This window comes from Empidonax traillii, unplaced genomic scaffold (genome assembly GCF_003031625.1).
Source record: "Empidonax traillii isolate 1590-97213 ecotype Southwest subspecies unplaced genomic scaffold, ASM303162v1 scaffold1190:size157544, whole genome shotgun sequence".
Taxonomy (NCBI): Eukaryota; Metazoa; Chordata; class Aves; order Passeriformes; family Tyrannidae; genus Empidonax; species Empidonax traillii.
The window spans coordinates 45,433-73,070 of record NW_020956383.1 but is presented as its reverse complement, the minus strand read 5'-3'; the positions used below and the strand labels follow the sequence as shown (position 1 = coordinate 73,070).

At 38.3% G+C, this 27,638-nt stretch overlaps 1 protein-coding gene across 1 annotated transcript in view; it reads right to left on the bottom strand.

Annotated features, from left to right (window-relative positions):
• Positions 1-27,638, bottom strand: part of HECW2 (HECT, C2 and WW domain containing E3 ubiquitin protein ligase 2) — a 76,936-nt gene that overhangs the window by 9,633 nt on the left and 39,665 nt on the right. Inside the window, exons 14-23 of the mRNA XM_027905655.1 lie at positions 23,657-23,791; positions 21,548-21,650; positions 20,455-20,551; positions 16,339-16,422; positions 14,365-14,474; positions 10,361-10,481; positions 8,128-8,241; positions 4,317-4,469; positions 2,122-2,220; positions 528-657 (exon numbers count right to left, since the gene is read on the bottom strand). Coding sequence (XP_027761456.1) covers positions 528-657; positions 2,122-2,220; positions 4,317-4,469; positions 8,128-8,241; positions 10,361-10,481; positions 14,365-14,474; positions 16,339-16,422; positions 20,455-20,551; positions 21,548-21,650; positions 23,657-23,791 — 1,146 coding nt within the window. The remainder of the gene's footprint in view (positions 1-527; positions 658-2,121; positions 2,221-4,316; positions 4,470-8,127; positions 8,242-10,360; positions 10,482-14,364; positions 14,475-16,338; positions 16,423-20,454; positions 20,552-21,547; positions 21,651-23,656; positions 23,792-27,638) is intronic.

Here is a 27,638-nt window from a genome sequence, read left to right as displayed (position 1 = left end):
AACATAGTATTATAAAGACAAAAAAAGGAATTGTAACAGTTTTAAATTTTAAGTTGATGTAATTCCTCAAAATCATTAACCAAACCTGACTTTAGCAAACTGGCATATGTGAAATAGGAGAACATACCAAAAAATATTTTTAAAATTAATATTTTAAATCCCATTTGGTCTTAGGAACATTCATTATTAATATTAATAAGTTAAGAAAAAGAAACGATCTTTACAGTAACTAAAGTAGTGAAGCCTTCTAATGGCAACTTTGCTCCAATTAAATTCAGGTAAACTACCTCTAGCAAAGTAATCCTAAAGTCTGATATTTCAGATACTCTCCAGAAAATCTCCTTAACCAGAAAAACACGTTTGACCACTTACAAATAATAATTCCTCCTTAGATTTCAACATCAGTTTCACCAAGTGGAATTTTATAAAAACAAGTTCAAAGTAGCATGGAGGGACAATCATTCTTCTATCCAAATAAATTTTATCTAGCAGCAGAATGCACTAAGGAAATTAATAATCTTGCACACCTGTCCAAAAACTTCTTCATTTACAGTAAATGTGAGATCTAGGATATCGTGTATATCATTGTCTTTCATCCACTGCAAACTCTGGTGAAACTCCTCATCGAGATATTCCAGGTCACTCAGGTCACAGAGTCTAAGAGGAAGAAGACACACAAATACAGATGATGGCAGTAGCATGTGCTCAGGAACTAAACTCAAATAGGACGGTCCTGAAAAACAGACTGTGAATGGGAGCCAAGAGGAAAGTCAATAAAAACGACAATACTTCAAATCTCTGTTTATTTGCCTGGTAACAGCAGTTACCATATAACACAAAATAATTTTCCTTACCAGGTCCTTCTTTCACAAACCCAACCTGTAAGCCAACTGCCCCTTGCTGTCTATAACAGTTACTACTCCAAGCTTTGAACATGTCATCTGTTAGTAATATTTAACACTGTGGTGGCAATTTCTGCCATCCTTCTTAACTCCTTAAATCCTGTTTTGTGAAACAGGACACTGGGGCTATTCATTGAGTAAGGAGCTTTTCAGCTGCAGGGTTATCTGCCTGTTTCTATTCTTGGGCCAGTATAAAGCCAGAAATAAGCCCTGCACTTGTAGTTGGATGCTCAAGTGTAGTTCAAGTGACATCCTGCAGTAACAGCCACTACATCAAAGCTGATGGATTGGGCACCACGTCCTATCTGCAGAGGTAGTCTGGATGGTTCATCAGTTGTGAGGAAAGCAAAGGTGCAAGGCTTAGGTGGAGAAGTTGTGTGAATTAGGCTGTGTACAAAGGTGCTTGCCCCTCATTTTTAGTTTTACTGTTTAGAGAAACACCAAGTTAAACAAGCAACGTAATTTGGCAGTCACACAATACCAGTGCAAAGTCCACCTAGGGTAAGTCCTCATTCTAACTAAAATGCTGCTGTTAGCATTTAGGTATTTTTAAAATATATGTGCAATAAGAATAGATGCATTAGTCCACACAAATAGAATATGTGGTGTTTTATAGAAAAAAAATATGTTTCCAGACTTCTCAAAACCACCTTTCAAATGGAGGACAAAAGCGAAGCCACCTTAAGTTCATTAGGTCTTAAATTCCAGACATGCTGAGCAAGTGCAGCTCTCATTGTTGCAGCCAAAACAGGAGTAGTAGTTCTGAAAAACAAGTCTGAAGTATATCAGAGTACAGCTACTCAAAATGAAGATTGCCAACAATCAGTCCACCTCTGAGAATGGATTGTGCAGCCTAAGTTATGAAGTGATTCATATCCCATCCTGTGAGTCATTATACAAAAGAATAAGAACTCTATTAATACCTGGAATAAGCCCACAGCATTTCATTATATGTCTTCCAATCTAAGATTTTACAGAAGAAAGTTGATAACAGGGCTAAAACAAAACATGAGGTTCTTCATAATGATCGGAAACAACATTCTGAGATAGTGGAAACAAGTAAATTTTTCAAAAAAGTCCTGGATCAAAATAAAATTATTAAATTAGAAATAATAGCCCTCCTTCTTTGTCAATAAAGCATCATAAATGATCCATACACAAAACAGCACCGCTCATATGGAAAAAACCAAACAAGAGAAGACAGTATAATTCTACTCACATTCGGAGGAGGGCTTTATAAAAGGGTCTGGTAAAAAAGGCATCCAACAAATACTGATGTATCAGAGCAAGACCAAGAATTCGACCACTAAACCTGAACCTGGAAGAGAAAGAGTTACAGTCGTTATATTGAAACTTTGTGGTTGGTACACTGCTCTGTCATCAAAATTTACATGGATTTCCAAACAACATTATTAAATCAGACAGCTATGTCTAAATTGTGGCATTTTTGTTTATTTCTTGTGTTTTTTTGACATTCTCAGTAAGGCACATTAATAAAAAAAACCCACAACAACAAAAAACAAAACAACAAAAACAAACAATAAACCCCAAGTCTGCAGGGTGTGGAAAATCCCTCAGATAGCTAAGTTGCAACTGCTCAAAATTGTCAAATCTATATTAACCTAATCAAACCTCTGCCAGACTAGCCACTTTATAAATGCATTATCTTCCAAAATGATAGCCACTGTCTATTTTTGTTACACACTCTATATAGGATTAACTTGGTTTTGTGTTACTGGGAGGCCAAAAGTTTTTCTACCCTTCCCCAGCCTGTCAGTTCTCTCTGCCTGACAGTGGTTCCTTGCTCCCTCTTCTGACTGGTGGTTAAGGAATTCTACATATATTTTCACAGTGTCTGAAAGTTTTTTGGTGTATCGCAGTGCTCTCCAGCCTTATGTCAGTGGGATCTAAATCTCCTTCTCTCACCTTTCGCTTTCTTCCCTATCATCTTCATTTTGTTGGGAGTGTAAGGAGGAAGCTTGCCAGAGTTGAGATCAGATGGCAGCAACCTTGAAATAGTAGGGTCTTTGCAAATATTCCCATGAGAATCAAGATCCATTGTGAAAACTCCTCCACAACTCTGGAACTAGATTAAAATCTAGCGTTTGTTTTCAAAGAAAATGTTTCTTGAACTTTCTGTTTATGCACCCTTTACAACATTTTCCTTGGAAAAGTTAGGGCTTTATTATACCTGCTTGTACAATGTTTGCAAGATGAGGATGTGACACGCACAGCCTTCTCCTTCCATGCATAACTGCTTGTCACAGCTGCATTTTTGGAATTCCCCCTGAGGCTGTACAAGACCAGTGTTGTCACTGGCACCAGCACTCCCAGAAGGAGATAGGGGTCATGCCTCCTCTACCCCTGAGGTCTCTGTTCCAGCACTGCAGAAGCCAGGAATGAAGACAAAACGCTGGCAGAAGCTGCACAGCACATAAGGATTTTCTCTCACCTTTCTGCCAGGCTGTTCTGCCTTTGCAATACAGCATATGCTATTTATTGTTGAACTACTGGAGTTCAACAGGCAGGCTGCTTCAACTAATTGAACTGGAGGCTGCCAACCACTTAATTTTCTATTAATTTTTAAAATTAGCAAGGAGATCCCCCTCTGATATTCATTCTTCATAACTGGCTTTCAATAAATAAGAACTCGGTACATATCTGTTCTACACAGATGAGCAGCTGTCACTTCAGTATTACTGTAATCCAACTACTTACACAGCAGAATTCTCTGTTAATAGTCACAGCACAGCTTTACAGATTTATGGTGATGCCATGGCTTAAATCAACTGAGGGTGATTTAAACTGGCTTATAACTGTGAAAAATGGGATTATGTAAAAATCCTCGATAACTATTTTAGAAGCATGTGTGTATGTACAGACTTGCGTAAAAGCTGCGTGATCAGCAGTCTTCCCCCTGCCCCCAACTGAGATACCTCCATAGATTTCCTTCCAATAGATATGTTGGGTTTTTTCCACTGAGGAGACCTCTGCACTCTTTAAGAAGACTCATACAAACTACATTCAGTAACACCTGATTGAAATCTCTCCTAATCTCCTTAGCTGACAAAAAGTCAATGTGTCATTATTTTTTCTTTTTCTTTTAATGCCAAAGAGTTTAATATTGCTTTCATGAAATGACTGCTAATGTACAAGAAATGCAGAGAGTTGGGTTGTGAGATAATCCCACGGTACATGTTCCAAATCATAATTTTGCTGACCTTGTGAGAAATAAGATCATTTAAAACGACAAGAGAAACCAAATTCGGTAAAGTCTAAAAAAAATGCAATTATTTTGCTGCTGGTTAAAACGATCAGATTCTGTGTTACGTGTCTGAGCAGATTTGAGCAGCTGTCTGCAAGTGGAAATAACAGAAAATGGATATGAAAAACAGAAAGAAAAATAATTCTTACCACTCATGGTGATTGTCTACAAAAGCAGACATGGGACTTATTTGTACTGTGTAGGTATCGTTGGCTGAATATTCAAACAAACCATAATACGGATTGAAGAGCTCTCTGGACACCAGGAAAAAAAACTCTCTCGATGGTCCACTGTAGTCCAACCTTTAAAGAGAAATCCGACATTACTATAAAGAAACACGTTTTGGAATCTTCACTCCTTACACTATATTTTGATTAAAATTTCGTAAGATTTGGACCAGAACCCTTATCCCGCAGATTGCTTAATGCCAAAGTATGTGAAACTCTCGAGGGACTATTCTAAAATGGAATGGTTTGGAGGATTGGAATGAAGTGCTCCATGTGGGTTGCTGTCAGAAAAAATTTTGGCTCCAGTTGTAATGGCCTCTTTGCCACAGGAATATAACCAAATAACTGGGGGCAGCCAGGCATGGGCGAGGGAGGAAAAACATGAAAACAGCCAACATTAGCCCTATCTGCATCTGACAAATTAAGAATGAAAATAAACAACAGTCATATTTTGTCTTTGCAGACTTACAACAATAGGACAGATTGGTGGATAGTATTTCTGTTTTCCCTAGCAATATAATCTGAGATCACTTTAGTGATTTATATTTCTTGGTCTAAATTTTCTTGTCTGTCCTCCAAACTTGAGTGCATTTAAACGTCTTTTGGAGAGTGCACTTCCTTTTTTTTGTTTTCTTTTTTTTCTCCTACTTCAAGATTCCAGTACTAATGAATCTAAATAACCCTTTCTTCCTGCATGATAAACAAACTCACTGCTGACAATGCACTGAGACTGAATTTTGACATTATGCTACAGGTCACCAGTGAAATGAGTTAAGTATGAAGTTAATGCTCTATTAGATTTGGAAAACAGAAAAGTAGGGATTTTCCAGTGAAGAACAGAGATTATTATAATCCTAACAAACAGACATAAAGATATATCTTCTATAGATAGAAGATTTCATACTTGACTCTTAAGAAGGCTTTGCTTTAGTATCAAGACAACCCACAGATAGAAGTGTCACAGAGAAGGGCAGTTTTCATACAGATCTTTTGCTACTAATGTTTGGGATCAGAAACTTTTATAGATGACAACCATAACTGAGAGTTGTTTTTGAGGATGAAGTTGCCAGGAAAGTAAAGGCCAGGTACCATTATCAAGCTGAGGACAAACTCTCTTTCCTCTGTTGAATGAAAAACATTTTCCTTTCAGTTATTTGGAACCACTTCACGTCTGTTAAGCTTTAGCAATGAAGTGCTGAAACAGATCCTTACCCTGGCAAGAAGGGTAGATTCCATCCTCAAATTACAGGAAAAAAAAACTCAACCAAAAGTGGTTTGATACCACGGACAACTGTTGAATTTTAATCTTGGCACAAATACCAGGATCAAGTAAAGGGTCATCTGGAAGACCCCTCCAAACTTCTGGGATGGTCAGACTCACTATGAAATCTTAAGATGGAAAGGAAACTGCGTGCTTGACTACCAGCCATTTCACACAGCTCCCTGTGTATGCAGAGTTACTGTGAGTCATGTTAACTAAATCAATCATGAGAGTCCTGCACTGCCAGTCAGATTTATCCTACAATTAAAGGCTTGGCACAAGGGTGAGAAAACTTCATAAAAGAGGTATGCAACCACACAACAGCTGCAACTGTGGGGCATTTGGATATTCAGGAGTAGAGTAATATGTTGTTGGCAACATGACTCATGTCTCCTAGGAAGCACCATAATACTTCAGATTTACCCCCTTAAATGCAAAGCAGCTTCGGCTAAAAGTTCATAGAACTTAGGGAAAACAACTTTAAGGAACCATATTCTTTCTATCAAAATTTTCTTAATGTATCCTCCGTGAAGTATGAGTGTATAAAACCATTAAACTGACATCACAATTGCACGACTGTGGAAACTGAAGGTTCAAGGAAGATAACAAACATTATGAGACTTATGATAGAAATCACATGAACAGCAGTAACTATGTCTGAGCTGCCCCACTTACTAATTTATACACTAATAAATTAATGACTACCAAAATGCTGCAATTTGTGAGGATTTTATTACCCATTACTTTATGACTTGCATCTCTTTACCAAGAGGAAAAGCAAAGCAAAAGCAAACTCCTACTTAAAATCTTAAAAAAGGAGGAGCAAATAGGAAGCAATTAACTTTCAGTATTCCTCCTCTCCTCCACCCTGACCTGTCTTTCTACACCTACCCAAATGAATAGTTTGATGTGATACATATCCTTGCACCATCTCTGACGAAACAATGCTGTTTGCACACATCCTTTCTTCATTCAAAACACAGGTTTGTAAATAGAGAACTGACATCACTTTAATTTGACTTTGCTCTTAATTAACCGATTCTTTTCCATTAAGACTAGAGTCTTGTGTAAAGCTGGATATAATGGGGACAGGATGTGTCACCTCCATTTTGAGGTCACTCTCCATGTTGCTGAGTGGTGAAATGCAAAAGCCTGACGTCTGATGAAAGGAGACAGTCTATCTGCATCAATCTCTATCTCATGTTTGATTTAAAAAATTTCCCCTTAATTTTTAAATGTGAGTTGAGGTTACAGCTGTGAAAGTGAAGGCTGGTAGGGGCTGTGTGAAACAGGCCTCGTTCCTGCACCTCCACCCTACTCTGTCAATACAGTGTAATCTCATTCTGCACCAGCCTTGTCATTCCAGTTCTGAGTTTTTCCTCAGACAGCACGGTGACATTATTTATATGAACAAGTCCACACTTGGCTCTCAGCTGTCAACATTCTTTATTTTAAGGCTTCACTGGGTCCTTGTAAACGCTAAGTGCTTCAGAGTGAACTTTAAACAAACAACATGATTTAAGGGTTTTCAAAGACACATTAATTTTATCTAATCTTGTAAGAGATATTTCTATTACAACTTAACATTTTAAAGACTCACACACTGCATGGCAATAACGCACATTACAGCATTCCAAGAGCTGTGCTGCAGTTTTCTAAATATCAAGGAATAAAATTTTGAAAATATTTACAAACATATTCAGGAAATACATCAATAACAATATTTGTGCCAAAGGCAAGTAGACTTTACGATCTGACAAATGGGGCACAAATCGAGAGACAAAATCAGCAAATAGTACTTTGTTTCAGTTTCACCTCCAAAGAAGATCTAACCACATCTTGCTTTGCAATGCACTTCCCACAACCTGTAACACTTTAGACTTTAATTCATTAGACACAGACTGAGTATTCTCTGAAGTGGCTTTGAAATGTCAGGAATATTTGTGTTTATCTGGCAATTGGCAACAGCCCAGTTGCTTTTATTTGTGATGTAGGCCCTGGCCTGGAGAGGCAGTGATCCACCTCTTGGAGCACAGAGGGCTTTCAGCTCCCAGTGCCTCAGAAACAGGAGCTGAATTAAGGATTGAGCCTCAAGCCTGCTGGTGAAGGACTCTCCCTCCAACAAATGGCAGCTGTCTGTTAATAAGCACTGGAGATACAACAGCACTGACAGAAAACAAATATGAATACCACATGAAAGCTATTTGTTTTTTTCTTTGCTTTCCCAGCAACATTCTGAAACACACACCAGCTATTGTGAAAATTCACATAAACACATGTACCACTTCTGCAAAGGCAGGATATGTTACATTTCAAAATGCTTAAAAAGTCATCTTGAACAGCTGTATATTCTAGGCTTAAGTATGTGGCATTTCCTTACTGCAGCCCTTCCTCTTTTCACTCTACATAAGTTTGGTGAAACAGCATCTGCAAGACATTGAGATCACATTTATACTTCCCTGTTCTACTCACCCTTCTTCCCCAACAAACGTGACATAGAGTTTATTTCTCTGCAGGTCTTTTCTTGAGTAGCCCATGATCTGGTTAAAGGCATCTTCTAGCAAGTGATCTCTCCGGATGATTAATCTGAAGAGCAAAATTATTTTGAAACAGCAATTTGTGATCATGAACCATAGTTGGAAACAGCTATTTACACTGCAAAGTAGTAACAGGGGAACTTTAGAGATACATGTTGCTGCTGGATAATTTTACCCAGATCCAGAAGCTTCTGTCTGTTAGTCTATCTATCTCCTTCAATGCTCTACTTTAGATTTCTATAAACTATCTCTTGTACAAAGAAGTGTAGTTTTGTCTGCCCTGGTTCTTCCTTAAAGTCTTAAGGGGAAAGGTCCTGAAGCAGGCATTTCCATTCGGTCTGAAATACTTTTGTAAAGCTGGGTCCCTAAGTGAGTTTTACTGTAAGCGGCAAGAATCTAATCTTTTATGTAAAAATCCATTTCTTAACGAGGAAAAATATAAAACATGGAAAGTCACTGTGTGGCAACTCCAGAACCACACGTCCCTACATTATCCTAAGTGTGACAGTACAAAAAGTTTAGAAGGAATGGCAATCATTTGTACAAAACCACACTGAAGCACCACGTGTGAAAACACAATGTACTTTCTAAAGGAAAAATTGTGAAAGTGAGGAAGTGTCATAGAGGTCTAAAATAAAGAGGTGAAAGAATCCTCCTTGCCTAAAGATTTTATCTTCTGCCAAGAGAATGTGTTTAATTAGTTTCCTGAAACTTAGCTTGCTTTATATTCAAATACTGCTCTGTCAGAGCAAAGCTGGGGAGCTGCTGCTGCCTGCAGAAAGGCAGCTGAACCCACCACACAGCCTCCTGCAGAGCCCTTGCTGGCCTTGTGGAAAGGTCAATGACTGCACTGTTCCCTCCTGATGAGGACACAGATGTGGAGAACTGAAAAAGTGAGTGGGCAACAGGAGGACCCAGGCAGCAAGCAAGTTGTGCTGGGGCCCTGGTTTGCACAAGTCCGTGTGGTATCCCTGGGAAAGGAACCCAGGGAAAACTTCTGTTCAAAAATCAAGCTGTTGTTCTGCTTAAAAATCTACAGTGGGATGGCAAATAGGTCAGGAAAAAAAAAAAACAAAAAGAACTGGAAAAACAGGGCCAAGAAATGTAACAGATCTTAGAGTGAGCAAATGCCATCCTCTTCTACCAGTTATTTGCCCAAGCATTCATGACAAAACTTTCATAGATAAGGGTTTAAGTGTTTATGGTTTCATTATATTATTGACAGACATTGTCCAACCCCTGGCCTCTTAAGCCTGTCTAAACCATACCATTTTGCTCCCATTTCAGTTATGGAAAACTTTTAACAAGTTTACATAAAGTCTGAGCTTAGCTTAAATTTCTACAAAATGTGAGAAGGGACTGTCTGGGGAAAATAAAATAAAAAACAAACAAACAAACAAAAACTCAAAAAAGAAACAAAAACAAACAAAAAGCTTACCCTCTTCTTATAATGGTTAAAGAAGAAATGGTTAAAAAAAGTTCTAGTGCCTTATGACTACTATGAGAGGATTCAACTACAAGAGTTTGACAGCTGGCAAAGAGTTGGTAATGTACAAAATTATTAAAGTATCTTGTGAGGACAATCCTCAACATAACCATATGTAATCACATGATTACCAAATAAATAGAGGAGGGAAGACCTCACTCCAAGCACTGTAGCATTCAGAGTGCTAAAATAAAAATATTAGCAGTCTTTTAAAGCAATCCTTAGCATTTAATAACATTTAATTGTATGAATCCTCTTCACTGGAGAGGACTATGGTATCAATACAGGCAATGATGGACAAAATAGCTTATCTAGTTTTTTCAGTGGAAAAATACATGAGAAAATATAACTGTTTATATCATAGCAGTTGCTATAATGGAAGAATTCAGATGCCTCCTGTTCTGCATGCCTCTGCCCAAAGCTCTTTTTGGCACTGTATTGCTAATATTGTTTGTACAAAAATATAGTTGGAGGAAAACACAGAAGTGCTCAGAACTTGCTGTATCCTCTGCTATGAATCACATGCTGGCATTAAGTCTTTTATTACAAGCTTTATATTTCCAGAAGTGCCTGGGTAACCAAAACATCTGCATTCCATCTAACGGGAAGAAGCTCGTAGATGTGCAGGGCAAGGCAAGCTGCCTGAGAAACAAATCCAGTTTCATGAGATGCTTCAACATACTTCAATTTCCCTGGACCTTGTCCATATCCTTTAGTCTCCAACTTCCTGTAAAAGTTCCTCAGCTTGGCTTCAAAATCTCTTTTGTACGGAGCTGGAGCTCGGGCATTGGCACGCTGGGTACCTGCAGGAAGCAACAAGCAAACAATGAGCAGTACTGACATGGACTGATCACTGTCCCATCTGCTACTGAAAAGACTCCTTAATAGCAAAAGGCATGGTATGTGTTTGGTTTAGTCACCTTTATAAAGAGTAAAAGCTGCACATCTTCAAAACTGCTCTGCATCCAAGACTTTCTGGTTGCTCATTTCCAACAGTATCATCTTTCAAAAGTCAATCTTAAAAGAGCAAATCCAGGTCAATGCAAAAGATGGATTAAAAAAGAACAGCACAAACAACTAGGAAGACTTTACTTCTTGTTTTTCAAGTACACTTTATATCTAACCTTTATAATAGCTCATGCAATAAATGTTCTGCTCTGTTCTGATTTTAATATTATCAGGGAAACAACAACTCGTTAATGAAACATAAACAGACTGGACTCTGCTGTGCCCCTGTTGAGTACATCAAGATGAAGGAAAACATTTGGAAATTCCCTAGTAGAAGTTTTTGCTTGGGGAAGTACAAGGAAGAAAAATATTGAAAGAACTGAAAGACTACCAAATTTAAGTTTCTGGAACTTTTCACCTGTGGCTGCAGAAACATATATGATGGTGATATAAATGAATTTAATTCTGAAAGACTGTTTTTTGAGGATCAGTTTCTTAAAAGCAGGGAGAGCTGAGATCTGAAAAAATGGCATAGCCCATAACTGCATGTACAAGTCCTGTATATATGAATTAGGTGTTTATCTGTTCTATCCTGAATATAACAATCATTAGACCTTCCACTGCTTCCCTGGATAAATTACTTCCACCCATTTGACTGCAAGACAGTGTGCCAAAGAGGCAGTTCAATTTCTTCCCTGCATAGCTGTGCAGACATCCTCCACAAAAAAATTCAGAGGACACTGAAAATTTTTCATGCCCTACAGTATACAGAAGTTGCTAACCATTTATCTGCAACCAGTGGTCACCTCACATGCCCATAATGCACTGAAAGCACAGATGAAGAGCTTAGAAGCATTTATAGATAGAGTTCTGTCTTTTAACTGGTTCAGTCAGTTCCTTATGTGAGTTTACTTTTGGCTCCTGGCATGAAGCTAAGCCAAAACAGAAACATTTACTGCCACTTTGGGTGAAGGCATGAGAGTGTCATGTTTCAGGTTATAAAAGAGAGAGAACATGTGTGTGTTCAGCCTGTGGGCAGAGAGCAGCTCACTCAGCCACAAAGCACACGGGTCTGACGGAAAAGGCGACAGCACATCCTGCGGAAGTGGCTGCTGGAAGAAGCTGCAGAGTCTGTCTCTGTGCAGAGATCAGAGAGAACAAGGGAGATCACTATTAACGCTGAATGCCACGTAACACGTCTTTGAAAGACCTGTCTGACCAGAAAGACACTTGGCCCTTGTTCCAGGCTTAAGAGTGATGTGTGGGAGGAATAGAAAGTATCAGGGCTCCAACAGGAACACGAAGGACCCCTCTGTAAAAACAAATCCTGGTCATTAATTCACCTATAATGGTTTTCCATTTTTACTGGGAGCACTAAGGGCTTCTAATGGTACACTCAGCTGAATTCTCCTGAAAACAGAAACTTGAAACTGTAAACAGCCTTTTAATTACTGGCCTTTCCCCCCTTTGTTTATTTTGCTTTGGGTCAAAGTAGGTACAAAAATGCAGTCACAAACAAAAAAAAAAAACAAAACAAAACAAAAAAAAAGAGGCAACAATAATATACTTAAATCTAAACCCCCGAAGGAAGATACTTTTTTGAAAGATACCACAATAAATTAATCTAATAGCACATTACTTCATGGTTCAGAAAACAGCATCATAATATTCTGTCAGCACATGACAAGTCCTCACTGCAAATCAGATGCACATGCCAAGAAATTCCTGGGCAATTACAGTGATTACTTCCGCCTTGGGAACAAAAGATGTTAATGGAAGAGCTAAAAAACCCCAGTGATGTGATAATCGTATTTGATTTTCAAAGAGGTTATATTCTAAAGCAGATATAAAGAGTAGCTTCATGACTATTCATCTTTCCCAAAAGAGAAAGTACAAGTGATTGTGACTGATCTGAACAATGGATCCTTAACACGCAACCTCGTGCAGCGCAGCACAGCCAGTTTAGCTGACCAGAAAAAAACAGAGCCTCTATAGAAAACATGGGCTATTTACAATTTCTCATCAAAAAAGTCATTTGTACGCCAACACAAACATACATACTTGCAGACTGACAGGGAAATTCAATGGTCTCTCTATATTTTCCTATGAACCAGAATAGAGATTACAAATTTAAGGAGAATGAGACTAAAACAATCAATGTTCATTCTTTACTATCTGCTGCTGCTTTGTGTACATGAGAATATCACACGTTAAAGGCTGAATGTATTTTGAAATTACTTTGTTGGAATGAAGCCCTGCCCAACATGCTTTGGAGCATGTACCAGTAATGAAGAAATCGTAACTCTAGAAGCCAAAATTGGTTTTACTCATAAAAGACTTCCAGGTTTGCAGCTGGAAATGAGATGCACACATGCAGATTTCATTCTTCCTTTCTTCTCAAGTAAAGGGAAACAGTTATATCTGAAGCATATATGTATTGAAAATATCAATACATGTGAATATTATATTTTGTTGCTTTGCAGAATGCCATAAGATCATTAAGGTCTTTGGATATTTCCTTCAAACAGATCTTACAAAGGTCCTATGTCCAGCAGCAGGAAAAGCTACCACTCAGGACACGTTTATGAATGCATTTCATCTTGTTTCTTGAAAAGGCAAAGCTTTTTATTATTGCGGACTTGGAAAAGCCCATAAAAATCACAGTACTTTTTCTGATAAAAATTTCTTATTGTCTGGAACTATCTGGAGTTGCTTACATCCCAAATGTTCTCTATTTATCTACACTTTTGTTCTCAAATTTGTAGAAATCCCCTTCAGAACTTCCAATTTTACTTGCTGATTATCTTCTTGAGAAAATCAAGAATAGCAACATCTATAAATTTGAAATTGCTTATCTTGGCCTTCAAATGGAACCTGCCACATTTGCAATAATTTCGTTCTGATCTGCAACTTAGTTCATATCTGAAATATCAGTTTTATTCCATTCTGACATGAATTTTCAGAGAGCTGCAATATGCTGTCTCTCGAGCTAACGTACTAATAGCAGTCTGGTTTTACATATAATTGTTACTCATTGCCCCACAGCCTCACTAACACCCCCATTTCAATGTACAGCTATTAGATCCATGCTTAATTCTCCAGACATCAGGATACTGGCATGAGCAGTTGTTTCACATCAGTGCAAACCGAGTTTGCATGTTTTACAAGTCAGAACAAAATAACCACTGAAGTTGCAATACACCCAGCAAAGCGTCTTGTGAGCCCAAGGCAAAGGTTCAAGTTTGACAATCAAATGCAATCATACTTGTTGACTTTGGTCAAAAATAGGACTGAATCTTTGTTGTTGCTGGAGCAACAGAACCTGGATCTTCAAACAGGTGAAAGGCACTGCATGCAGCATAGCCAAATTATGGGACTAGCTCTACTGCAGTACCTTACAGATACCACCCTCATCGCAGCACTGCAGCGACAAGCTCAACTGGCCATTTAAAAGGGGCTTCAGCTCATGTAACCTTACCCACCTAAAAGCTGGGAACCCCAAAGGCAAATAGGTTATAGTTTCTCAAGAGGATGTTCTTAGCTTGAGGCTGCTGTGAATTTCAATTGGTAAAGGAAGTAAAAAGTTATAGTAAAACAATGTTTCTATTGTTTCTGTTCTCCAACTTCTGGGAAGGCAGAAAGAGCATGCTACTAATTTTATTGAGCTGGAACTGCTCTTATCAAGGATGAGAAATGTTTTCATAGAGCCCCTGCAGAAGCTTTGCCTGAGCAACTTACCTGGAGAGTTCTGAGGCGAAGACACCGGCGAGCCTCTTGGGGACTGGCAATAACTAGGATGAAGTAAGGCATGTGGCGGCACATATGACATTATCTCCTCCTCAAACAAGCTGGTAAAAAGGAGCAAATAAGAAAGAACATGTTTATTTGAATAAATGGTAGTTTTCACTTTCTAGGAATAACTCCCTAGTTAATAAACTGCTTTCTTTGGTAGTCACTCACCTATTTCCACCATGCACACTAAAGTGGTACAGAATATTTTACTGCCATTCCCTCAATCAGATCTTGAATTTACTGGAAAGCAGTAATTGCTACGTTTGTGGGACACTGTTATATATAATGGGGTATTTGTTTTCAAAGTTAAAATATAGTTAAACAGCCTTTAAAATTTGTGGGAGCCCCTCTTTTTTTTAAGTTGTGTTCTCATTACAAAGGGGTCAATAACCTTAGTTGCACTATCCTGGAAAAATATCCGCAATACTGCACAAAGAACAGGAATATAAACAAACATTCTAAGCCTCCCGGATTAAGAATCACATCTGAACTTGTTGAGCATATTGAATGGCAAGCTTGTTAGCATAAGTTATTTCTTCATTTTATCTTTAACACTGTTGCTGAAACAGGAAGCACATCTAGCCTGGTCGAGTTATTTCATGCTTCACCTGTTATTGCTACATAATTTTTTAAGAGAAAAAAAAAATACAGCTTGCAGCTTAATCACTGCATCTGTGTACAGAGTCTGTGTGTTTACACTAAAATTTCAGTCTTTTCCCAAATTTGACACAAATCCAACAAGGCAGAGGATATCTAATATCAGAATGGATCTGGTACTGAAGGGTATGTTGAATGTTCAGCACAACACAGATAAGAATAAACTGCTCAGATAATAGGTAAAAAATGTTTTCAAAAATTGAGCTATAGGAAGACTTGCAAGCCAACCTAAGGCAACGAATGAAAAAAATGTTCAAATAAAAGATGTTTCTTACTAAGTCTGTTCACCAAACAAATACCTAGAAATCTTTTTTCAATTATTTTATCTTTTTTTTTAGTGGTGTGTTCTAGGTGTTCTTTTTACATTCATGACCATGTGTAGTTACATAAAGAAACAAAAATTTTCAAAGTTTTTTAAGAAACAATATTTGTGTTTTTAAAGAGCTCAAGCATGTTTTTAAAATGAGAATTTTTTTATAGCTGTAATTAAGTTGGAGATTTAGCTACCAAGAAGGATTGACATTATGCAACCTGACCTCAAAATACAACTACTAAGGACAATCCTATTTCACTAGATTCAATTTTAAAGGTACTTGTGAATGTCTTGATGGAATGGATGAGAATACAACATCAACATAAAAGGGTTTAGTTCTAGCAAAAAAAATCTGCCTGATTTTTTGAGTTAGCAGCTTAAATGAAAAATAGTAAAGAAGCAGCTTCACATTTTGAGACATCTGTAACAGTATTTCCTTTATTAAAGGGGACAGTGCTTGACAGCACAGTGAAGAGGCAAGCAAGACATTAAGTAATAAAAACACATCTCAAGTATAGACCTTTACAAATAAGGGCTTCCCAAAATACAGAACTTAGCAGATGCATTCTAAAAATAGTAGAAAGCACATCCTTGAAATACAGTCTAAACTGTACCAGCTATTTAAGCATCAGAGCTGGATGCAACAGGACAATAAAAGGTAGTCTGGGCAAACCCATATAAATCACAAGCACAGTACTCTTGCACTTGCCTTTCCTCAGACAGGATATAACATTCCATCATTCCTATGAAAAAGTGTGACCTCCAAATACCATCAAGAAACTGAACGTGATGAAAATAAAATCTGACCCCTGAGCTGTTGCTCTCCCAGCTGCAGCTCCAAGGACTGAAGGGGAAATGACTGGGTCACTGCATCAGCACTCACTACCCATTGAAAGGCTCCTCAGCAGCTGTCACAGCATATTCCATACACCATAAGCAGCAGTGCCTACCTGAGTAACATGACAAGGTCTGCATCGCTGGATAAACGCACCAACCCAGGTGTTCCCTCTGTCCGGATGAACTGGATCTTCTCCCTGGGTAAGCAAAAATAAAAAAAAAAGCTTCCAAAATACCTTTTGCAAATAAGGCATCAGTGTATACCACAGCAACAAGAAAAAGTACAGAGTACATAAGAAACCTCTGGATTATGCTTTTCCCTATTTTTTTTTTTTTGCCCTGCCACACCATGTCCATGTGAACAGTAAAATATTACAACCAAAAAGCTAATTTGTCCTGAGGAACAATTCTTCTGTTGCTCTCATCTCTTCAATGCTCAAGCTGTTTCAGGTAGTACAGTCATGGGACCAGGAAAAAAAAATAAAAATAAGAAAAAGAGAACTCAGTCCTTCAAGTTCACACTAGCCATGTCTCTGAATTTCAAGTAGGAGGCAGAGCCCTGCGGGAGGACATTTCTACTGTGAAAGTGAACTGTTTAAAGAGGCACTGTCTCTTCTGAACCTTTGTACAATTGCAAGCCATACATTACAATGCATACTTGTGATTTTAAAAGTGTGGGTTTCATACCTCACTGCATTTAAGTATCACTGCATTAAGGTATCTTCTGAAAAAAATCATTTAATTCTCCCCTCTCTCTCACCCAAGTGCACATCCTTCCTCCTAGACCCAATGTGCTCACTATTGTAGAATCTATGCATCCTAAATTCTGAGCATGATAACATAGAGAATTTTAGGATTTATATTTAATATAAATCCTTTGTTGATTCCTGTTATTTTTCTCTGCAGAGATTTTTCCTGCATTCTGAAATACAAGTACATCCCTCTTATTTTCTCTCATCAGTACAAGGCGTATGATGTTACAGAAGAGATAAATTCTAATTTGGCTTTACTCTTCTAGAGGAAAAGAAAAGAAAAAGAAACCCATGCAGTAAAACCTGTCCCAAATTCAAAGGAGAAAACCCCTAAACAAGAAGAAAAGTAAAGAACTCCCCATAAGAACAGCAGCACTGGCTCAGCTCAGAGGTCTTTCTATCCTACCGTCTTATTACTAAAGGTGACAAGAAGGTCCAAAATACTCCCTGCAATCAGCACTGTAATGCAGCTGCTGGCAGCTGCACACAGTTCAAGCTACAATGTGAATTTCGGGAACACACCATTTCATGCACAGCACTTTCAACAAAAGAATCAAACTACATTCCTTGCCATCTCTCTCTAAAATCATGGTGCATAAAAATGTTCTCAAACACACACTCCCTGGTAACTTGCTCTACATTTACAGTATATTCAGGGGTGAAAAAGGGACACACAGCCAGGCTGAGCCCAGATGCCCGGCTTGCCAGGGTGGCAGTTGTCTGCAGGAGGACCATGTAATTCACTGTTTCTGTGTGAAAAGAGGTACTGAAAGCCAAGCACCTGCTTAGCCAGCACTGTGGCTGCAGCCAGTCAAGACTCGAGTTCAGCATGGAAGCCCCGCAGCCCCACGAGCACAGCGCTGAGCCAAAGCCAACACGCGCTGCCCCAAAGTGCCCAGGGCAGGGGTGTCAGGACACTTCCTGAACCTCCTCCAATCTGTGTCAGTGCCCAAATGCCAAGGTTTGAGGAAATAAACAGGGGATTAAAAAATATATATTAGCATTTAGTTGGCAGCAACACCTGAAACCAGAAGGACGTTTTCGGGGTTAACTAATACATGCAGCCCTCCAAATAAATGCAATCCGTGACTTCCTGGGGTTACCAGTGAGAGTTGTGATTCAACAGTGTTTTTTTTAATATATGCCCTTTCCCTTCTTTTAAGACATAAATTAGTGTATAACAGGTGCCTTTGCCTGAAGCCTTTTACATTATTTAACAGCCTCTCAGTTTTACCTGCAGTGGCTTGAAAGAAGATTTGATACTGGCTACATGCCTAATGACAGTACAATAAGTCTAATGTTCTCACTCCACCGTAAAACCTCTGAACAACAATTTTCTACATGCAGTATACTTTCATTGCATATTTTAATAGACCCTCAACTTCTTATCTCCTTTTTCTTTTTAGGAATGAGAAATTATTTTAGACAGAAAACATCAGAGATCTTTTCAAATTATCGCTCCCCTTTTCCACTGGCCAAATACTGATTTTCCTCCTGACTTATGCAATAATTACAATAACATTAATAATAATATTTTATATAATTATCATTCCACTTCAGTTGCACTGAGGTTCTCAAAGGAAGAGATTACTGACAGTTGTACTAATCACTATACTAAAACAAAAAGAAAAATTACACAAAGAATTCATAGTGTGGGATTTCACTTAGGTCTTAATGCATCACATATTACAGCAACATTTACGTAGTAGTTTAGTCTCACAATGTGTCAAACAGACATGGATTCCAATAACTTGCTAAATCAGGGTCTTAAAAGACTAACTAAGATCTTTATAAAAGGGTAAGAAATGTTGCTGAAGCATCAGCTGTATAAAAATATAGGAGATGTATAATAGAAGATACTGTACCTTAAGGAAATACACTCATTTCAAAGACTAAGACTAGAATGGAACCAGTCGACTTAAAAGAGTGGCTTCTCTGACCAATCCCATTTAATGTAAAATAAGACTATGTTCATTAAAATCCTCAGCCATTCTGCTGAAGTAAGTCACTTAAGACATATACCTTCAGTCTCCTTACAAAGTAAGGATATATAGTCTCAAGTAAATGTGGAAATACAGAAAAGAGTATCTTTTATCTTCTGATCTTCCATTTTTAACCTGAAACCCATCTTCCCATGAGAAGGGCCCAGCTTGTGAGAAATTATGAATCTGTAATCAGCAAGGTTCTACTAAAAGCAGAATTTGATAGTACCAACAAGTCTTGTAAACAATCAGAATTCTAACTTATTAAAAAAACACAACACACATGAAGAAAATTACTCAGATTGCTATCCAAGTACAGGAAACAAAGCACCCTGGGGAAAGGAAAACAAAATGATAAAACTACTAATAATCCAAAATTGTTTGTATATTATTTCCCAACAGATGAGTTTGCTCACATTTCAAATCAAGCCTGGTGAGACAAACTTGCCTGTATTGATATGGGTACAACACAGGAACTGTTTTGAAACACTGAGAGCTGTAGATTTTTCTTTTCCTTTTTTCTGTATTTTCTAGTGAACATGTATTCTGCTGGTATGTCATTTCAGGTTTGTCAGCCAGGATTTCTTTACAGGGTAACACAAATCTTTATCATAGAAGATGCATCACAAAACTTGTTACACAACACTTTGGGAAACTGCTTGTTGAATTTTGGGAACTCGGAGGACATGGAGAAAAAAGGACCAGTAAGTAACTGTGAAAAGGGAAAAAAAATGAAAATCAGTGCTGGCTGCCATGCCAGGCATCTGGAATGCAGAGCACTGCACTGGCAGCTCTCTGCACAGGACAGATTGTCACCAACAAACTAGCATTTTTTAAATTTAGGGTCCAAGGAAGAATAGACACATTCATTTCAGCCCTGGTCACTAATATTCAAGTAGTCAGTGATTCCATTTCCAAGTCTAGACAACCAATGGAGTTACAACAACCATACAAAAATCAATCAGCCTTCATTAGATCTTCTTGGACTATGCAAAAACCTGTAGATGCTCATTTTGTAAATTTTGGACAGACACCAAAAATTCTGATTGATGTGAGATTACCTCCAGCATCATTAGGTCAGGACAACCTTTCTATAAATGTGCTTTGAGAAGGTAAGGACTAAACCAAATGCCATTCTGCCTCATGCTCCCAGCTGTACACATTCCCAAATAAACGGGCACATTTGCCATGCCATCCAGCTGTCTTGGCACATTTTGAAGACATCAGCAAATCTCTTATGCCAGTTGTTCCAGACATTTTCTTGTAGGTACCTTTATTTGATAATAACACACTACCTCTGTTGTCCTAAGCCTTATTACACAGCATTACACAGAAACATAGTAAGTAACTACTTCCCACAGCTTTTTATGGTATGTCCAAGTATGTCAGAAGTCTACAATCTGTTATGTTCCACTGATAATCTCAATAAAAGTGACTAATTGTAATTAGCATTTTGTATTGAAATGGGAATAGCTAGCTTCACCTATTTTCTTACCTGAGTGAATGATTCCTGGTAAGATCTGGTTGACGCTCTTGTAGAATTTCAAAGATATTGGGCTGCCGCAGAAACGCAACAATCTTGTCATTGTAAGCTGAAAACATCAACAACAATATCATGCTGAAGCAAGGAGATACCAAAACAAAGGATGCCATTCCTTCTGAGTTTTGAACAATAATGACAGCAGACTTTACCTTTGCAGTTTTAAGTTTATCAGTATTGTGTTAATGCTTTTTTATGTAAGGCTACTAATTCTACTGTCATTTAAAGAACTCACTTCTTGATTATGAACCAAATCTTATTGAGACATATCCCTTCCACTATTAACAGCTAGGACTCTGTTAGCAATTTCTATTATATTTTATCTCTCACACTCTTAGCTAAGGTCAAACCAGAATATATATTGCAAAATAAAATTGCAGGGACCTTGATTTTCACTGCACTGAAATCTATTCTCAGATATTAAACAGTCATCAGAAACACCCATATCAAATCCTCACTAACGGCTGAGCCTGCAAGGCATGCACACCATGTCCATGGCAAGGAGAAGGATTTAAATGGGCAGAGGTTTTCAAGTAAACATGCCACAGTCCAAAGAGCCAGTTACAGTCAATCGGATTAATTTATCTTGATTTAGCACAATGTGACAGCTGTTAGATTTAATACGCTAAATTCTGTACGTGGTGGCACAGAAGTCAGTAACTTTGTGTGTATGTAACTGAGAACAGAAGTTAAGCTAATGACTAATTCCAAGCTGATTAACACTTTCTGGAATCCTGCCAAAATAGATGCTCAGAAGTTTGGGGGGGGGGGAAAAAAAGCATTTGGAATCCATGGAGTCCAGTTAAGACCCAGTTTGACTCACTGGCTTCAACTCATCCTGTCAGCAGACAGAGTAAGTAAGCTGGGAAGGTAAAATACATCGATTATTTGGTTCTGCACACTTTCAGTCCCAAAGGCTGCAACTGAACAAGGGGGAAATGCTGACAGGCAGAAGAATCATAACAAATGAAAAACCCAGCAGTGCACACTGATGTGACACCCTCAGTCACAGAGAGCTTTTCTGAGAAGAGGCTGTTTGGTGACGTACCCACTGGAACCACATCCTGGTACTGAGCTCTGCTGACTGTATTGAACGTGCTCGACGGTCTTGGCAAAACCGGTGGTCCCGAATGACGGGAGTCCTCTCCAACCTGCAATTGTGCAAGTAACCACAGTGAGTGTCTGTGTGCCAGCAGAAAAGTGAGAACTGATATGGCTTAAACCCAAGCATGCACATAAAGGCTTTGTTTGATTGCTATCCCCAGTAACCACTGCAGCAGGAGCAGCTGTGCTGTATGACAGTTATCAGTAAAACGTTATTTAGTATACTGGGCCCAATAGCAGGAAGAATCTTAACCAAGGCAAAGTTTATTGTTATTTTTAAATAGTCCCATGCTGGGGAAAAAAAAAAATTAAAATTGGGATTCTTTCAGAGGGTCTTTTGTAATTCATGGACAACTTTATCCATATCAAATGCTCTGGAAATCAAATACTGTTTCTTCATTAGCACCTCTATTACCTCAAATTCTACTCTTCCATCAGCATCTCTGTTACCTCTGTGCATGAATGGAGTTTCCCTAAATTTGAAGTGAAAACAAGTTTGTGGCTGAAGCAGGAGGATAAAGAAGTGAGTCCACATTCAGGCAAGGAAAACAAGTCCAAAATTGGTAAAAACACGGTTCCTAGAATCATTCAGTAAAACTGTTCTGATTTTTTTTTTTATTCACATTCTGGTATTGAAAAATGTTGTATCTGAACATTTTTTAGAGTACAGCCAAAAAATAAAATTGTTGTTAGTAACATTTGTGATGTCAGGGCAACTGCTGCAGTTTACTGCATGATAAGGTTTCAGTTATTTCTACAGTGTCAGGATAGTTTATCTGTATAAAACATTTGGCCAAACTCTCTTTCATCCTGCTGGATTTTTATGTTTACTCCCCAGTTTATCTGCCTACATGTAATAGTTAGCATTTGAACTACACTTCCAAGTTTCAAAGATCTCTAAAACATCTGACTACAAAAGATCAAATAATTATAAAGGTTGCTTTTAAATCCTGTCTCTTAAATCACAAAGAAGCAAATGTCCTGAGATATCTCCCAAGACCTTTGTGCTCTCTGATAATACTCTTTCAGGAAAATGAAAAATTATTTCCTGTTAGGCAATGTCCTGGAAAAGGAATGCCATTATCATTAGCTCTGGCTTCACACTGCAGTTGAGCTTTAGCTAAAAAGGCATTCCTTACACTGGTTCATGTTTGCTTTAGAGCATCTCCCTGTAAAAACTGGGTCAGTGGCTTCAAAACATCAAAGTTCACGACAAGACAAATCCAAAGAAAGCATTTTGATAATTTTTTTTTNCTGTAACACACATCTGGCAGAACTTCATCTGCCACAAGACTGAGCTATAAAAAGGATAAATCAGAGCACTTCTCTTGCTATTCTGAATTTTATTATCTTTAACTCCTGGCACGGAATGGCCCTCCCCTGAAAAGACAACTTACAGCCGACAGTATGGAGGTTAAATAAAGTACAACCGAAGTCCAAGTCATTGTACATATTCAAGGTCGTAAGTAAAAAGAAGTGAAAACAAAACCATGGAATCTGCTGTTGAAAATGGTCCACAGTGACATATCAACAAAACAGTGGTTTCCATTTATTTCTGATCAGAAAGTAGAGATGAAATACATATGCAAATGCATATGACAGACTGATTAGCCTGTTATGTGGTAAGATTTTTTTATACTTACTTGGAAAGTGGCACAACTAGAGGTATAGTCACACATGCATCTTTTCCCCCCTCTTATATGCAGAGTTATATATCAATATAATTGGAGACAACAATACACATTTTGTCAGTGAAAGACAGGCTATAGGTACTGGTAATCTGTAATCAGATGCTCTCCTGTGGTTAAATGGGGTTACTGCGAATCAAAAGTAGGAGAAGCTCGTGTTTGATATTTTTCCTCTGAATAATACATTTTAAAAGCAACAGTGGCTAGCAGATAAAATAATAAATCTTTATGGATGGTTACTGTACACTTACAGAAGAATCAGGCTCCTCACAAGATGTTTTGGAATTGTGAATGGAACATTGTGAAAGAAGATCATCTTAAAAACCCGGTGGTTCCCAAAGAGAAGGCACAGGGATGCAACTCACCTCACCAGCACTGTGGCTGCGTTGTCTGGTTAAGTGCTGCCGATGGACTAACGCACTAGTGGGCCTGCTACTCTGCAAGGGGAGCCGGGGGTCAATGAACGTCGTGGTGCGGGAGTTGTGGTCAACAAAGAAAGCCTGGAGAAGGGGAAAGAAGAAAGAATTTATAGCCAATTTTTTTTTTTTAATTATGTCTGAAGTTAATGCCTGTACATTAACTTTGAAGTTCTCATCTGACAAGCATCAGAAGTAGGAAGCTTTATTATGAGTGTCAAGAAGAGAAGACTTGAACGTTTAATAAAAGTAATCCTGGTGTATTCTCTGTTTCATTTCCTTATAAGCATCTAAAAAGATGTTATTAAGTGGCAAAGCCATTCCCTTTTGTGATGTAGTTACCATATAATTACCAACACAACTGGGTGTATATATGTCAAGTGCACACTTGCATCCTGTAATGAACCATGATTACAGGTCAACAAGTATTTTTGCCATCTTCCTGATATAACTATTTTAAGTTCATTAACCTTTTCTTAAAAACAAAAACAAACCAACAAAAACAAAAACAAACAAACAAACAAAACCCAAACACAACAAACCCCTCAAAATCTCTAAAGCACCACCCCAAAACAACAACAACAACAAAAAAGATCCCTCGGAACAAAAAACAAAGTTGAATCAAGGACAAAAGGATGATGGCAACAAAAATATTTACATCAGGCAATTGATGAGAACTACCACATATTGGCCAGTCAGCTGCTTGCTGAAAAGAAGATCATGGAAACATGTATCCTGTAAAATGAAAACCTCCTACAATTCTGTCAGATTTGAACAAAAAAAAGGGTTTTAAGCCCTGAAATTTAAACTTTTTGCAGTGTTAGTGTTGCACTTGGAAACCAGCACTATTCTAATTCAACACCCTTCATGTTTTCAGTCACAATGTGGGAAACATGTGGAAGTGGCAAAAAAAGGATCTTGGTTTTGAGCAGGACAATTACAGGAAAGTGACATCTGGTTTGAAGATTTAAAGAATCTGGACCAGCAGAGAAGTGGTCAGGGACTGCAGGAGCCATTTCTGTGTTTGGCTACTAGTGAGGTACCTCAACCACAGTTTCACAGGCAATTTAGTCCTGCGCTGTCAGCAAAAACCAAGATTCTCATCTTTCCCCCTCCTGACCACTTGTTTCATCCCCTGTGTGCCCTTCCTGCCTTGAGCTGGCACAAGTGTTTGCGTGGCCATGCAGTGAACCCAGCTGGGGAGCTGGTCAGGCTAAAGTTACTCTCCTGTTGTCCCTCTCCCTGCTGGCTCCTCTAACCTCGGTCAGCTCACCAGGGGTGAGAGCAGAGCAGAACCAGCTCTCCTGGCAGCGACACCAGCTTCTGGTGTTCATGAAATCATTGCTTCAGGCTGCTTGGTATAGGCAGACCAGAGCAAATGCAATTCTAACTTCTACGAAGGTAGATACACAAACCAGTGTGTCATGCTATACAGCAACTAAACGCCATTATGGACTGTGGGGAGAGAAAACGTTCTTACTTCCATTTCCCAAGGAAGGAGAAGCATATGGAGGGACACCACAGTTTCAAAACCCTAAAAATACTCCAGATGAGAGCAGCAAGCCTCTTACAGCACTAACAGCAATCACCTGTACCTGTCATATGTGCCTAAAAGGAAGGAAGCACATCACCTAAGCAATAAGGACCAAATGTCCATTCTGACCATCTGACATAGTCACAGATATGCAAGTGAAACCAACAGTTTCGCAGTTCAAACACTATAAAACAGCTTCAATAAATGTAATTTTAATTGAAACATTTGAGCCTGAGGCAGGACTTTTTTACCTCCACAAACAGTGACGGCACCTGCAATGTGCCAACAGCGCACAGATTAGAGAATATGAAACCAGTGTGAAAGCAGAAAACTATCATGAAATTTATGTTTGGGGCCTGGAAAATGACTGAGACTTTTGGAACATACCTGGTCTTTCTCAAACTTTTCTCCTGATTGATAGGTTTATTTACCTTCCTAGCAAGTGGTTGGTATAGCGTTTGGGTTTTTTTTTTTAATATCCTTCTAGCAACTATTTTACCTAGTCTGTCTGTGTACATTTATAAGTGAAGCACTTTCATCAGAACAAAGGTTGATTTCATTAAGTCAACATCACACTGAAAAATCACTTATAATAACAATACTGACTTGATATAGGAGGAGGTACCACCTAGAGTTGCACTACACAGTTGTTTGAGGTAATGCAGCACTCTAATATTGCATGCAGTGTTCCTTACCATTATATTTAAATAAACAACTCAGTTGAACATGAAGTTAAAGACTATCATGTCTTATTAAATATGAATGGTTGCAGGCCAGCTTGTAGTAGCCTACTTTAAAATAAAGCATAAATTACCACTTTGAAGCTTCAGTGAAGATAACCATTGGAGCTTCAAGGCTTCAGGCTAATCTGGACACTGGCACACAGCTCAAAATACAGTGTGGTTCACAGTCTCCTTTCAAAAAAATTCCTCTCATAACTCCTGCCTAGCTATAATCCATAAACCTACAATGCTTGAAGAGACTGACATAAGATATGTAGTGCCAAAATGATATTTAGCCCATTAAACATGGATAGCTGCCCTAGTTATCCTTCCCAATAAAGTCTACGAAGCTTGCTAAAAAACCTTTTTTTCCCCGTTGAAGACATCAGTAATCAAATACTATGGATTCTTTAACTGTAGAAAGAAAAAAAACAAAAACACCCTCCGATAACTTCTTATGTATTTGCACATCTTTCAGAGATCTAACTAAAAGTATATACACTTGCATCTGTATTTAAAATGTGCAGGAAAGAGTAGCCAGGGAAAGGAAATATAACTACGTATTGTGGTATGGCTAATTTCTACTTGCTTCTATTTAGGTTAATGCTTTAGTAAAGGCAGGTCTGGTTTCAGTTTGGTCTCACCAAGCACTGGTCTCATCATGTATTGGCCATCATCTCTCTTGAGGGCTGAACAGGCTTTTCTACTGGCCACAAGTGGTACTCATGACAAAGGCAGTTCTACATAATGAAAATGAGCAATGCTGAGCCTAATTCAAAGTGAAGAAATCCCAGTGGGAATTTATTCAGTGCTTCCTCTTGTTGATTAATGTTGTGGTAGCATTGCTGTTACCAAATACCACACCAGAAATTCAAAGCTCTGATTCTCTCCATGGAGGACCTATTAAAGAAAATTGAAAATTGCTATATTCTTCAGGAGAAAACAGGCCTCTGAAGAAGTGAACAGCACAAGAATGACTTCATCCAGAAAACAGTGAGGCAAAGAACAACTTAAGTGTAATTGCTCATTTGCAATTGTGTGTCTAATGAAAAAAACCAAAATGATAGCCAAAGTTAAAAAAAAACCAACAAAACAACCAACAACAAAAAGAAAACAACCCTCAAGCACTTCTTCTACCCTTCAGTCTAGAATTTGTCTGTAATCTTTCCAAGCATCAAGATCATTCATTGTATGGACCCTCACAGCTAACAGTACTGAGAGTGTTAAACATAAGAACCAAGAAGCTTTATATGCCAGTGGTCCTAACTGGGACTTCTCACATGAACTGATAAGCCTTATCACTTGCTCACATGCTAATCACAGTCTGTTTTTAACCCTCCTAAAAAAATATAATATTCCACATACTGAAGATGCACTATCATAAAATTACTTAAAAATAACATTCTACTACAAAAGTGGCTGTTCTTTGATTTCAAAATATTTTTTAAGAAATAGAGAATTGACACCTGTTTAAAAAAAAAATAAAAGCAATGAGACATGCAACTATTTAAGATCCCTAATCCCTACTAATGAAACCACCTACATACCATGCCTTTCCAGTTAACCAATACATAACCAACACAGTGATCTCACCCCAGAGCTATCCCAGACCATCCGTTTTACCTCAAGGGCATCCATTTTACCTCAGAAACTGATGAACACAAGGCCCACTTCG